Below are 13037 nucleotides of genomic sequence, written 5' to 3'. Positions count from 1 at the left end.
TTGCAACTCGCAAGTTGCAAGTTGCACGTCGCCAGTTGCCGATTGCACCACGAGCCATGGCTACTGGAAGCTACGCACCGAAAGAAAATTGTTTAGAATCTAAAGATCATTAAGGAAGAATTGGTGAATAAATTATTTGAACTTTATTTTAACCTAACCAGAAAACGATAACTTTTACCCTCATTTGCTAAAATAATAATTCCCTTCCATTTCGAATTAGTAAAGAAAAAAATACTTCTTTTATAAGAATTCGTATTAAGATTTAAGACGGAGGTTTAGATAATATTTGTTAGTTTAAGACCAACTTAATACATAATGTAATAAAAATATGTTAATATATTGCTTTTTTATAATATTTATATTGTTATAAAAATATATTATTCATTCTAGTGCTATCAGTAAATTATAACTTAATATAAAAGTTACTTTAAATTTACAACTATGACAATAAATTAAAGTAATGTGAGGTATATAAATATTTGAATAATAATAGCAATTTATGGCATATTAATAACACGGAGTAAATTTCAAAGACATATAATTATTTAAATACCTATTTTTTACGTTATATCTTTTATTATAAATAACGGGACAGTTTAATATTATCTTTTAGACCTACCCCTTATTTATTATTATTTTAATCCATAATTTTTCGGAGTGCACAAAGCTCGAAGAAAAACAGAAGCCAAGCGAAAGAAGCCAGCTAAAATCTCGGCGTGCAGTGGATCGTAACGCCAGAGAAGGGGACCAAGGAGTGGAAAAGGGGGGGCGTAACCAAAGGGGGGAGATCAGACAAAACGTTTTACAAAACGTTCGCTTTGAGAACGTTCAAATAAATGCACTCAAAAATGCCCAAATGCCCGCAAACAAAATAAATAAAAATGTTATTGATATTTAGCGAGTGGTCTGCTGGGTCCCCTTGGCCCCACAAACCCCCTCCCCCTCCAACCAATTCCCGCCGCAACGCGTGCTATTGCATCCTGCAGCCATCGATGGTCCCCTCTGTATTTTTTCTGAATTTCTTTTTTTTTTATGGCGCCCATTGCTGGGGCCGCCTTTTTGTCCATGATTTGCTAGATAAACACGACTGCAAGCGTATGCCGCCGCTTTGTTTTCGGCTTTCCATTTTTATGCGCTTGCGGAATTCAGGTAGTAATTCCCATTTTAATGCACCCCTCTCGCCACAGTGGGCCTAACAAAATATTTATACACGGCTCGAGCACAATCAATTCCTGCCTCACGGAGAATTGCAGGATGCCGAAAGTGAGCAAACCGATTTAATAGCCACATTTAGTGGCGATTTTGGGTCAATTATGGCTTCATTAAAAATACGCAGTGAAAGTACTCTAAGCTTTTGTGATACTTTCCAGTTGTTAGTAACCCATATCGTTAAATGGGTCATTTACTTCAAGCTAATGCTCTCCGATTTACAACGCTTTTAAATTAAACATGTTAAATTATATTTAATAGTTTGCCATAAATGACAGGACCTAAAAGCATTTTCAGCCCTCAAGCAATTATATCAATTTGCTTCAAAGGAAAAAGAAAAACATTTACCATTAGTTAAGCAAAATATTCTCCAAACTATTTTACTGTAATTTCAATAGTTATATCTGTAAAATAGAAAATACAAAACACAAATCAATGTCTTGAAAAGATCACAATTCTAAATAAATCTATTTTATTATATAATATCAATCAAATGAACTACAAGTATCTCAACTTGTTCTATATTTAGAAATATTTAAATCCAAGTTATAACTACTTAATTGTACAACTAAAATCTCTTGAATTCTATAAAATACAAAACATATTCTTAAAATCTTTAACCGAACTGCACTGAACATCTCAATCTTGGAGCTATCTAATCTTAAATGTAAGCCCGACTTAGGCAATTAATTTGCCTGCCCGCGGAGCTTTCAAGGCTCAGCCAAACATAGAGCCAAAGACTTCCTTTGAGCCATGGCTGCAGGTTTTCTAGTGCCATATCGGGAGGAACACACGATCTCGTGTCATCTACGGCATTTCCGAGGAACTCAACCGAGAAGGAGACCTCTTGAGATGCACAACATGCGCAGTCAACAAATTTGCAGCAACATCAACGCCATCTACGGTGGGTGTTGCCGCCGCATAAACATCTATCATCGCACAAAGACCTGAAGAATGGGGAAAGAGGAAAGGGGTAAGGGGGGAGGGGGGAAGAGAATCTTCGAAGACTTGACTGCTGCCCGCCTTAACTGTCAACGACGATTAAATATACATTTGCATAAATTAGCCAAAGTATTCTTCGTGCTTCCAGGTCGAAAAGGTGAAAATTAAAGAGCAGCCAGCAAACTAGCCAGCCCCAAAGAAAAGAAATCAAATCGAATAGAATGAAATGGAATGGAATGGTTCGGAATCCACTCAAATGAAATGCGTCGAAATCAAATGCCGTAAGAAATATGTATGCTCCCCAACAAAACTCGGGGCCCCGAAACTCCGAGCTCCATTGTTTGAGCCCCGGCAGCAGCTGTCACATAATTCCGCTATAAATTCTTATTCAGTTTGGACTAGCTGTTGATTTCAACACCTGAGATAAGCGTCCAGCGGTGGAGCGCCTCTTAACCATCAAAACACTCCACTCCACTCCTCTTCACTACACTCCACGTGTCACCATCGCCACCACCATCACCATCATACCATCTCCCCCGCGTCGTCAAACTCCTACGCCTGCGCATATAAACTGCTTGTAATACGCGGCTATTAATTTAAAATTACAGTTTTACAAGCCCCACAGCATTGAAAGCCGCGCAGAGGAGAAACGAAGCGAAACGGAGCCAAAATACTATATATATATGAAATGGAAACAGCTTATGGGAATTTCATTTGGAGTTTTAACGAAGTCTTTACACGCTTTTGATTGACAAAAATTATTTGTTTGCTCAATTTTTATGACACTTTTTTAGGAAGTGCTTTATTTTTAATATTTTTAAATCAAATTACTTAAAGCTCTAGTTAATTTTCTACTAATAACCTTTTTTTAAAAGATTTATATTTTGGGTTTTCTCACCAAACGCTGCTCTTACTATTTACAAGGCCAATTAGGGTTCATAACAAAATTGAGATTACTTCTATGGTAATTGTTACGCGCAGAAGCAATCTTTAAATATAATTTTTTATCGGGGTCATAATTTTGCACAATCTAGAAATTAAATCAAAATGCAGCCAGAAAGAAATATTTCATGCCATGACAAATTGAAAGTACCTGCTGAAAGGGTATAAATAAAAAGAATTAATGGCTTACGCACAGATTTACAAGGCCCCGGAATCGATATGCATAAATGCATGGAACGGAGTGAGTGGCGATTGGAGCAGGTCCGAAGACCAAAGACCGGAGTCCGGAGATGGGAGATTCGAGACTGGAGTGCAGTCTGGAGAGACCGGAGGGCAGTGAGCGGAGGCTTGAAAGAGCTGGCCGAATCTGAATCTGAATCTGAATCCGAATCCGAAACCGAGTCGGTGTCTCGGCCACTTAGATGTTTGGGCCGCGATAAGAGGGCCTAAACTGGAGGGAGTAAACCGAACAAAACACAGCAAAACATACGCTTAAAAATGCATTTACAGTTAAACTCAATCAATTTTCAATCGATTTCATTCAACGACTCGAAATTTATGAGCGGACATAAAAGAGGTTCGCCTAGGGATGCACTGTGTATGTTTTTTGACTACTTTTTTGAGAGGAAGGGACAAGTGCGTCCTTATCGATGGAAATTAAAGGTCCTTAAAGGCTTCCTGTGTGTGTGGCCTCTGTAAATGCTACCTGTTGTCACCCGCTGTGCGTGGGAATGGCAATTACACGGGTATAGGGGTCACCAGGATGAGGTCACCCCAGCCAGCTGCCGCTCATTGAGACAGGGTCAATTAAACGGACCGTGGATCAGATCGCATCTCTTTCACTCAATGCGGATGCCACTGCGACCTGGAACTTGGAACCGCTAACTGTTAGCCAAAGTCAATTGGCCAATTGCCCGATTGCACCACACTGGTCCACAGGTAAATGAAAATTTATTAAATTCTCAAATTTATTCAAAAATTGTGTGTTAATGCTTTCAAAAGTACAATTACATAATATATTTTTTCAAAAAGCCGAACTTCAATAGGCGTCGCAAATAATACATAAAAAATAGCGCCAATAACTAAGGGATTTAATTATTAAGTATATATATAATTAGTATGGTAGTATAATTAAATTCATAATAAATGATTTACTCTTAGAAAAAACAATTCCTTGACTTTAGGAAAAAGTTACTTATTTAAGGAATAATGGCCTTAAAAATGAGCATTCCATATAACTATGAAAAACCGCTTAAAATGGTATTTAATTCATAAGAAAATTTTTAAAAGATAATAATGCGTCCTCCCATAAATTTTTTAACTCATACGTAAGTTTTTATTCATTAAAACAGTATACAAGCTGTTGTATAAAAAATACAACTTCAAAGGAAATTTGATATTTATTATTATTATTTTATTCATATACAACTTTAATTTGTTTATAGCTAGCTATTTAGCAATTACTATATTATTTTTAATTTCACTGAAACTGTATTTGTTTTACTTCCTTTCAAATTGACTTATGGTCCCTGCAGCAATCAATCAACCACGATGGCCAGTGTAATTGGGAGTTGATTTTAGCCACGCACTTGGCGGCTGCTTCTAAAGATCGGCTTCTCTCTCTTTTCGTGGCATTTCAATTGGCCGTTCTATGAAATTAGCACCTGTCTCTCCGCTGCACTGCGACTGTGGTCCAATCCATTTGGAATTCCGCAAAATCATTATGCCCCGCCAGATTGAATTCGATGGGGGCTGGTGGGGCTGATTCCGAAAACGCTAATAGAGCAATAGCTGATCCTCGGCCACTCCACTGAACACTGCCTCATTGTTCGCGTGTAATAACTCCTTCGATCGATCGCCGGCGATCGCTGCCAGATCAATTGCTGCCGCCTATCGACGCCACGGTCATGGCATGAAAATTGCATGCTTTCTATTTCAGATGAAATCAACTGACAATGGGCCAGCGTTCTGCGAGAATCGAGAATCGAGCAGCAGTGAAGTTGAGAAGTCGAGAAATCGAGGAATCATGGAATCGGGAATCTGGAGACCTCCGTTTTCAAACCTCATCCATGGCAAACACTTCAATTGAGTGCGCCTGGGCCATTGTTCTGCAGTCTCTCACCGAACTGACGAACTTTCGCAAACGCTGCCTTTGTTGCAATATTATTAACAGCAGCAACAGCAGCAACATCAGCAACAGCAGCAACATCGGCAGCACGGCGGCAACAGCAACAGCAGCAACTTTGAGCTCTCAATCGAGCGTTACAATTTTCACAATCTCACTGCGATTGGACATGCAAGTGGGGCCAAGGAGTTGCATAAGCTAGAGGCCAACTTGGCTCAGTTCGGGCCGAGAGACCCGCCATCCCACCTCCTCCTCAAATCCTTCTTAACACGAATACCCTTTATAAGGGTATCAAATATTTTTCATATTTTCCTGCAATTGAATTTTTATTTGAAAATTTAAATTAAATATTAAAACTTAACTTCTGGTAACAAAACCTTATTTCCATAGCTAACACAGTTTAAATTATTTGACAAATGTGTGGTGTTTGCATAATTATATTAGTTTGAAATTAACAAGTTATATACCTCCCTAATTAAATGTAAAAAACTTTAAATATTCATATTAAATGCTTCTATTTCAACTATACTTTTAATTGATGGCTTTGAAATTCATAAACAAACTTGGCTTAACGTTGTTAAGAAAACTCAAAAGTTCAAATTATCTGCGACTAATGGTTGTTTCTTGACTGCCATACACATCATTACTCATCCTCGAAGGTTGTTTTTAGAAGACTGAATATTATTAATTACCTAAGACTAATATTGATATTTTTATAGGGTATTCCGGACTTCGCCCATCGAAGCTCTCCATGTCTTCTTGTTATATGATCATGTATGAAGATCTGAATCGAAGTGCAGACTGCAACGGAGACTGCAACTGAGACTGAGACAATCGCAGTCTGGCTAAAGTTCGCAACTCTCGCCTGAATCTCGAGTCTGATCTTTGCCGCCATTCAAGGTGTCTGCTCCTCCTCGATCTCCTTCGATCTTTTGAGCCCCTCTGGAGCCCAGATTCCTGCCTCCGAAGATCTGCATTTGTGTGCGGGCATTAAGACAATTTATAGCCGCTAATGTGCCAAGCAAAACCCACCGCACAATTGGCCAGAAGGGTAAATGCAGACAGGAAAATACATATACGAATCACACTTTTACGCAGAATCACATATTTTTAGTAAGTTAAACACAACATGTTTTATGAGCACTTAAATATATAATTCTTATATTAAAAAGTTATTGAAACTTAAATAAATGTCGGAATATAGAGTATATCCCATCTACTGATATGTTTGCCGTTCTCTTGTTACTATTCGTTAGTAAATAGTATGTCCAACCCGAAAATATCTTATATTCATTTTAAAATTCTTATATTCTTATATTATAAAACTATCGGGTTATGATATTATTTCTGATTATTTTCCCCAGTGTTGCCCGTGGAGGTGGATGGTAAAAGCGAGGAGATCAGATGGAAAAAACGAGGAGAGAGGCTGTCTGGAGCAGCTTCCGTTCCGTATCATTTGTCTATTTAGTTGCGGGGCCTGTGCTTTTCCGATTAACTTTTTGTTGAACTTCATTACCTGGCGAAAATGCAATAATCGAGAGGGGGAGCTAGGAGCTAATGGCAGATCGGTGCCGTGGGGCAATGGAATGGGCTACCAGCTCTCGGCTAGCCAATTTGTATCGGCAATCGGGGGCAGAGGCACAGGCACGGCCTCATATGAAGATCGCCTCCGTAATGATTAAAAATCGTGCACTGGACCCAATCGAAAACAATATTCGCTTACAAATTGGAACAGTGCCACGTGAAACACCTGCAAAGGCAGCGCTGAAGAGGAAGTTGGCCAGCTACCGAACCTACTCTTGATGAAGCTTCCCAGGAAGGGCAATCAAGGCAGCAGCCAATGAGGCGATTACCCATATTGTTGTCTTCCCCATATCGCCATTGATGATTGCGATATTAATTCTGTGGGGAGTGTGGGAACTTCATTTGAGGCATATGTATTAATGATAAATGAGAAAAAATATATATGAGCGATGAGAGCTTCTGATTTTTGGATATAGAAATAAAAATAATAAAAAGTAACATATAATTGTAATCCATAATTATGGGTGTAGTAAATGTGTAAAAAATTTGTAACACTTATATTGCTTAATAGCAAATGATTCTATATATGCGTATAATATAAAAAGAGCATTTCCTTCAGCAATCTTCCCTAAAAACACTACCAATTGCTCTATTTCCCATAAATATATTCATATTCCCGGTTAGTCAGCAGACAAATATGTGCAGAATGATGGAAATCCCCTTTGATCTCTTCCCTCGATCTCTGTTATTTTGATTGCCATCCCCAGCTGAAGTGCTCCAATTGTCTAAAACACTCTCATGCAGTTTTTCTGCATATATGCACAGACTATATGTAGATGTAGTGTCGCATTGCCATTAATTTCGCTTACAATATTAATTACCATCAAATTTCTCATCCCGCTGATTTGTGGTCGAGGCGAGGCAAATGTGTGGCAAAAATGATTTCAGCCGCAGATTCATAAAATATCTGCCCACAATGGGGTGGGCCGTGGTGGTGGCCAGACATTAGGTATGCAGAGTGTATGGCCCCCATTTTCCCCCGATTTATATATATTTCACCCCTTTCTTTCAACTCTTCCCACTCGTCCTTGGTCAGGCGTTGCTGTGTTGACATGCTGCTGTCGCTTGTTGTTGCTGATGTTGCTGCCGCTGGCATTAAATTAGTTGTTGGCATCGGCATCGGTATCGGTGGTGGCAGCTAATGCAAACCACCGCCCCCTGGGTGTACATTCCACCCCCCTATTCCTCCCCCTCGACCCACTATGCGCTCCATCAACCGACTAACGATGCACTCAATTACAGCGACCAGTGCGGTGACGTCGCATAAATTATAGTTTATTTATTTTTATTTTCATTTTTAATTTCGCCGCGGCACTGCTCTGCTTTTGTTATGTCTCCCGCTCGATTGCCAACAGCGCAGCGATATATATAATAACATAATGATTACCCAAATTTTTGCCGCTAAAACTCTTCATTTCATATTAAATATTCAATTAAAATTTGTGAATTTTAAGTTCCATTTCGATATTATTTGGATTGTTCTCAAATTTAGAAAAAAATTTTATTGCCCACTAGAATTTTCGCATTTATTCATTATTTTCTCAATTTTGTTTCGTTTAAAAATTCCAAATTCTTTTTGTTTTGGTATTAAATAAATTAATAATTAAATAATTAATTATTGAATAGCTAAAAAGCTGAGACAAAAAAAAATGGTTACAGGTTAAATAAATTCAAACTAATAATTGAAATATTAAATAAGTAATTTTTCAAAGTAGAGCAAAAACAATTTCAGCATCTAAAATATTTTATGGTAGTACAATTACGCTTTTATTATTAACATTTGAATTGATATTACATTATAGAAAAATATGTTCATAATGTTTATATATTTCACCAAACCTTCAATGATGGGCAAATGAATACTACGTATTTTAATTTTAAATATTCGTTTGTTATTTTGTGGGGCACTTGCAAGTAATAAATAAGTATTTAATATTTTTATTTACACCCCTTCTTTTTTTTTCTGCTGACATTTATACACCCAAACCAAATATATTTGCAAACTCATTGCCCAGTTATAAAAACCTACGTTCTGGGTAGAATGTTTCACTTTTATTTTGACCATTTGTCAGTCGTGCACAAATTGCGATCGCGCTTTTGAACTCCCTAAACAAATTCGCACCGCCGACTTATTGGGGAACGACACCTGTCTGGCATTTCAAGTTGTTGGCACGTAGCACGTGGGTTCAGTATGCCGCCTCCCCTTGAAACCACCTCCCCCCTTGAAAAACACCACCCCCTTTGCCACCTGTTGGCCAAGTTCGATGGAGTTGGCTTGTCACCTGCATACAGTGCGGCTGATTAACACGGCTTCGTTTGATTGACCAAATTATTATGTAATTAGCTGCAGACTGACCCACATCTCTCAGCAGGTGGTGCGGTGGCTTGGTGGCTCGGTGGTTCGGTGGTGCTGGCTGTTATCAGTCTGATTTATTCATGTTTCTTGGGGCTGACTTATGGAACGTGTTTTTTGTCGGCACGTCGGTGGCAGGAAGTCAGCAGTCCAGGGACTCGGGATTGGGAAATTCGCTGGCGTTAAGTTGGGAAATCTATACACTAAAACTGAATTATTCCGGCGGGGGATTGTCTGGCAATACCAACTCCATATTTGCGCGATTAAAACACACAAGTGTAATAGCTGTGCGTATTTGTTCAGGCCAATAAACTTCAGCGATTTATTAGCAGATTAATAAAGTTTTATACTCACATGTTTTTTATTACAGATTGCATGTTGGTAGATCAAGATAATTCAATTTTAATTGAGGTTTTATGGTCTCTGTTAAGCTTTATTTAAATTTTTTTATTATACACTTCATTAGAATAATTAAAAAATTATAATTAAAAAAAGAAGTCTGATTGGCTTGTAAATATGCAATGTTTGTAATTCAATTCTTACTGCGTTAGAAAATTATATATTGTTTAGTTACTAACAATTGAAATTTTATTATTTATAATAAGTATTTATAAGTATTTATTTAAAACGTAATTTTCTTTAACACTTAAGTTTTGTTAGCTATAAATGTTTCTGAATATTTTTCTTCTGTAATAATTTGCTTGCCTGTTTTAGAACTGAGTTAGAGATTTGTAAAGATTTGTAAACTAATTTAATAAATTAATTGTATTCCCTTGTTTGTCTATCACCGTTCTCTAAAGAGCTCAATATGCCATTTTCGATTAGTCCCTTATGAATAATGCATATAATATACTGGCCAACTTATTTTAATGAGCTCAGTTTGTTGTTTTGTATTTACTTTACAAGTTTGCACCACTTTGGCTCTAGGTTACGAACTCTCTAATTGGCATCTTGTGGGAGTGATCTATTCAATTAGCGTCCAATTGATTCTTTACGCGTCGCCCACCTCAACGCGTCTGTTGATCCTCCTACAAAGCGGTTCCAGGTATTTCTGGCACCTCTTCTATTTGCGATCGGCACCACCAGCACCCACACATCGCGATTTTCAAGCTGCGACTTGCGTCGATCACATTTTCGCACCTCTAGCCGAGATGTTTGCCAAATATTGGGACTGCTCACGTCCCGGTTGATTGAAGCCCGGCAAAATGTTGGTCACTCACAGCGGGGCTTTCACTGTGCGGATTGCCAAATTGCAGAGGTGGGAGCTACTACTCATTAACAATTGCACTGGGGCTTTGGGCCATTAAATTATGACACGAACGGGCGGCACCTACTTAAGGTTTGTTGACACTCACTGCCCCCGCACTCCCTTTACATAATGAGGGAAGACGAAGACACTTGATTCACTTGAACTGCCATTAATTCGTATCACGTTCGGGCGACAATTTCGATTTCGTTTGAATTTTCTTTGGGCCGAGCCTCCTATAAAATGATAGGGTTCGATTCGATTCAGGCACAGTCAAACGACAACAGTTCAGTCGACAAACAGCAAGCTCAGCAATTGGATAACCCCTTAACTTAAGCAAGGAATCTCCCAAAATGAAGGTAAGCTCATGAGTTGAGGCCTCAAAGGATTTTGGGCTGAAGAAGTTACGAAATTGAAAGCTAGTTTGGATACAAATGAAAACAAAATGCGACAGTAAAGTAACTATTTTTTAATCGTTCCCAATTTCGGTCATTTTATTTGTCTCAAAATGCATAACCCATACTTAAGTCTAAGCTAATATAAACCTTTATAAATACAGTTCTTCGTGTGCATCTTGGCTTTGGTGGGCGTGGCTTCAGCTTCTCTTCTGCCTCATTTGGACAACCATCATGGCTACCACCATGAGGAACTGCCTCATCTGCTGGACGCCGAGATCCACCATTCGGATGGCATCCATCTGGGACACAGTGCGGCAATTGTGCACGATGACCACCATCTGAACCACCACCTGGATCACCATTTGGATCATCATTTGGTGGAGTCGTTGCCAACCACAGTGTACCACCATGAGCCGCACCACTACCACTACGCCCGTCTGCATGCCGCTCCGGTGGTCCATCATCACCACCATGACACCCATGCCGCCGTGGTGCATCACAACGTGGTTCCCGCCCACTTCGACACCCACACCCATTCGAACCTTCTGTCCTTTGCCAAACATGCCCTGCACGGAAAGTACGGAAAGGTCAGGATCACCGAAACCCATTATTGAGAGATTCCAAAACCATCCATTGTCCATTAAACTTCTGACTAGCCAAAACGCTCTTTTATCGTAATTTATTAAGCACTAAGTTAATTTTACGAAAAAAACTAGAATAAACGAGTGACCATTTGAAAAGATAAACTCAGGATTTTTAATGCAATAAATATTAAGTAAATTTTGATTTATGGTTGTGTTATCATATTTTGGATATATATATATATTTATATATATCCGCAATACCAACAATAAATTAAATAAATAAAAGCCAAATCACAGTTGGTTTTAAAAATCTATAAAGTTTAATTAGAAAAGATAAATGCATTCCATTTTATTGATCACTTAAATGTTATAAATATTTATTGAACAACAAGTAAATGGTTTTCTCTCACCAACATCTCATAACTGAGTAATACCAACCATTGGTTAGTCATCCCCTTTCAAGATTTTCAAATATAAAATTGAATTTATTAAGCGTTAAGCTTGCTCACGAAATGTTCGGATAAACGGGTGAGAATCTGTGAGTTCAGCCAGCGAGTAATTGGAAGAGCTTGATACTTTCCCATTTTCCCCCGCTCACCCCACCTTCGATTTGGATGCATTGCATCCGTCAGAGCCTTCAACGCGGCCCAAACAATTTATCATCCGCTGTGCGAGCCGAAAGTAATTTACTTGCAATTTAAAGATAAACAGGCGCGATAATGTCTACAAAGCATAAACGTGAGTTGACGCCTACAATCCGAGAAGAGGGGTTTTAAAAAGAGGGCCTTGGGGGGGAAGGGGATCCGGGGCAGCCATGACCATACATCATCGCGATATCGCTGCTAAAGAGAGTGAAGGTGTTGCTGGTGCGGTGCGGCTAGTGTTGCTGCGGTGTCGGTGGTGTTGCTGCCGTGCCTGCCTCACGCCATCCACTCGCTGGGGGAAGAACAATTGCAACGGCCGCTGCACGATGCGGCAGTTTCGAGTTGCAACTGGCAAAGCCAGGCCAGGCCAGGCCAGCAACTTGCAACCGGCAACTCGCAACTTGCAACTGGCAACTTGCGACGCAGTCGACCCTGACAAACAAACGCTGAGGGCGTCGTGCTCATGTCCAGAGCTCTCGCCTTGGACCCCGTGGCCAAGTAAAGCGCATGCGCAACACGTGGCCGAAACACCACTGTAAAGTGGCCAAAAGAGCAAAGGAAGGGGGCACGCCAAACGGAACCCTCCGACCCAAAAGCTTCCCCTTTTTCGCAAGTGCAGCCAAGCGGCTTCTGCAATTTTCCAGTCGTGCGCCATGGCAACGCGTGCCGAGCTCATTTTCATTTTCATTGAGCCGCCGGAGAAGGAGGAGAAGGAGGTACTCGACTATGAGGAAATTAGCCTCTTAGCCACAAGTTGAGCTTTTCTGGCCTTTTCCCCTTTTACTCCAGCCCCATCCCCAGATAGATTTTCCGAAACAGATAGCGAAACTTTCAGTTGATGGCTTTATTTATATGCTATTTAGGATTTTTTTGAAGATGAATTTAAAATTTGTATAACAACACATCAAAGCAGCAAATATAAAACTTTTGTCAAAAAACTCTTTATTGTTCAACAAACAAATAATTAAATAATATCAACCAAAATTACATTTTATATGTTTGCCAATATT

The 13037-nt window shown here is 39.3% G+C and overlaps 1 protein-coding gene across 1 annotated transcript; it reads left to right on the top strand.

Annotated features, from left to right (window-relative positions):
• The first annotated feature begins 10672 nt into the window (after positions 1–10672).
• Positions 10673–11545, top strand: LOC108150168 (histidine-rich glycoprotein). The gene is made up of 2 exons (XM_017278138.1): positions 10673–10760; positions 10961–11545. Exons 1-2 carry the CDS (start codon positions 10755–10757, stop codon positions 11411–11413), a joined length of 459 nt encoding a protein of 152 aa, XP_017133627.1. The 5' UTR covers positions 10673–10754; the 3' UTR covers positions 11414–11545.
• The last annotated feature ends 1492 nt before the right edge of the window (positions 11546–13037 follow it).

Source organism: Drosophila elegans, unplaced genomic scaffold (assembly GCF_018152505.1).
Source record: "Drosophila elegans isolate 14027-0461.03 unplaced genomic scaffold, ASM1815250v1 contig_208, whole genome shotgun sequence".
NCBI lineage: Eukaryota > Metazoa > Arthropoda > Insecta > Diptera > Drosophilidae > Drosophila > Drosophila elegans.
This window is presented reverse-complemented; position numbering and strand designations above follow the sequence as displayed.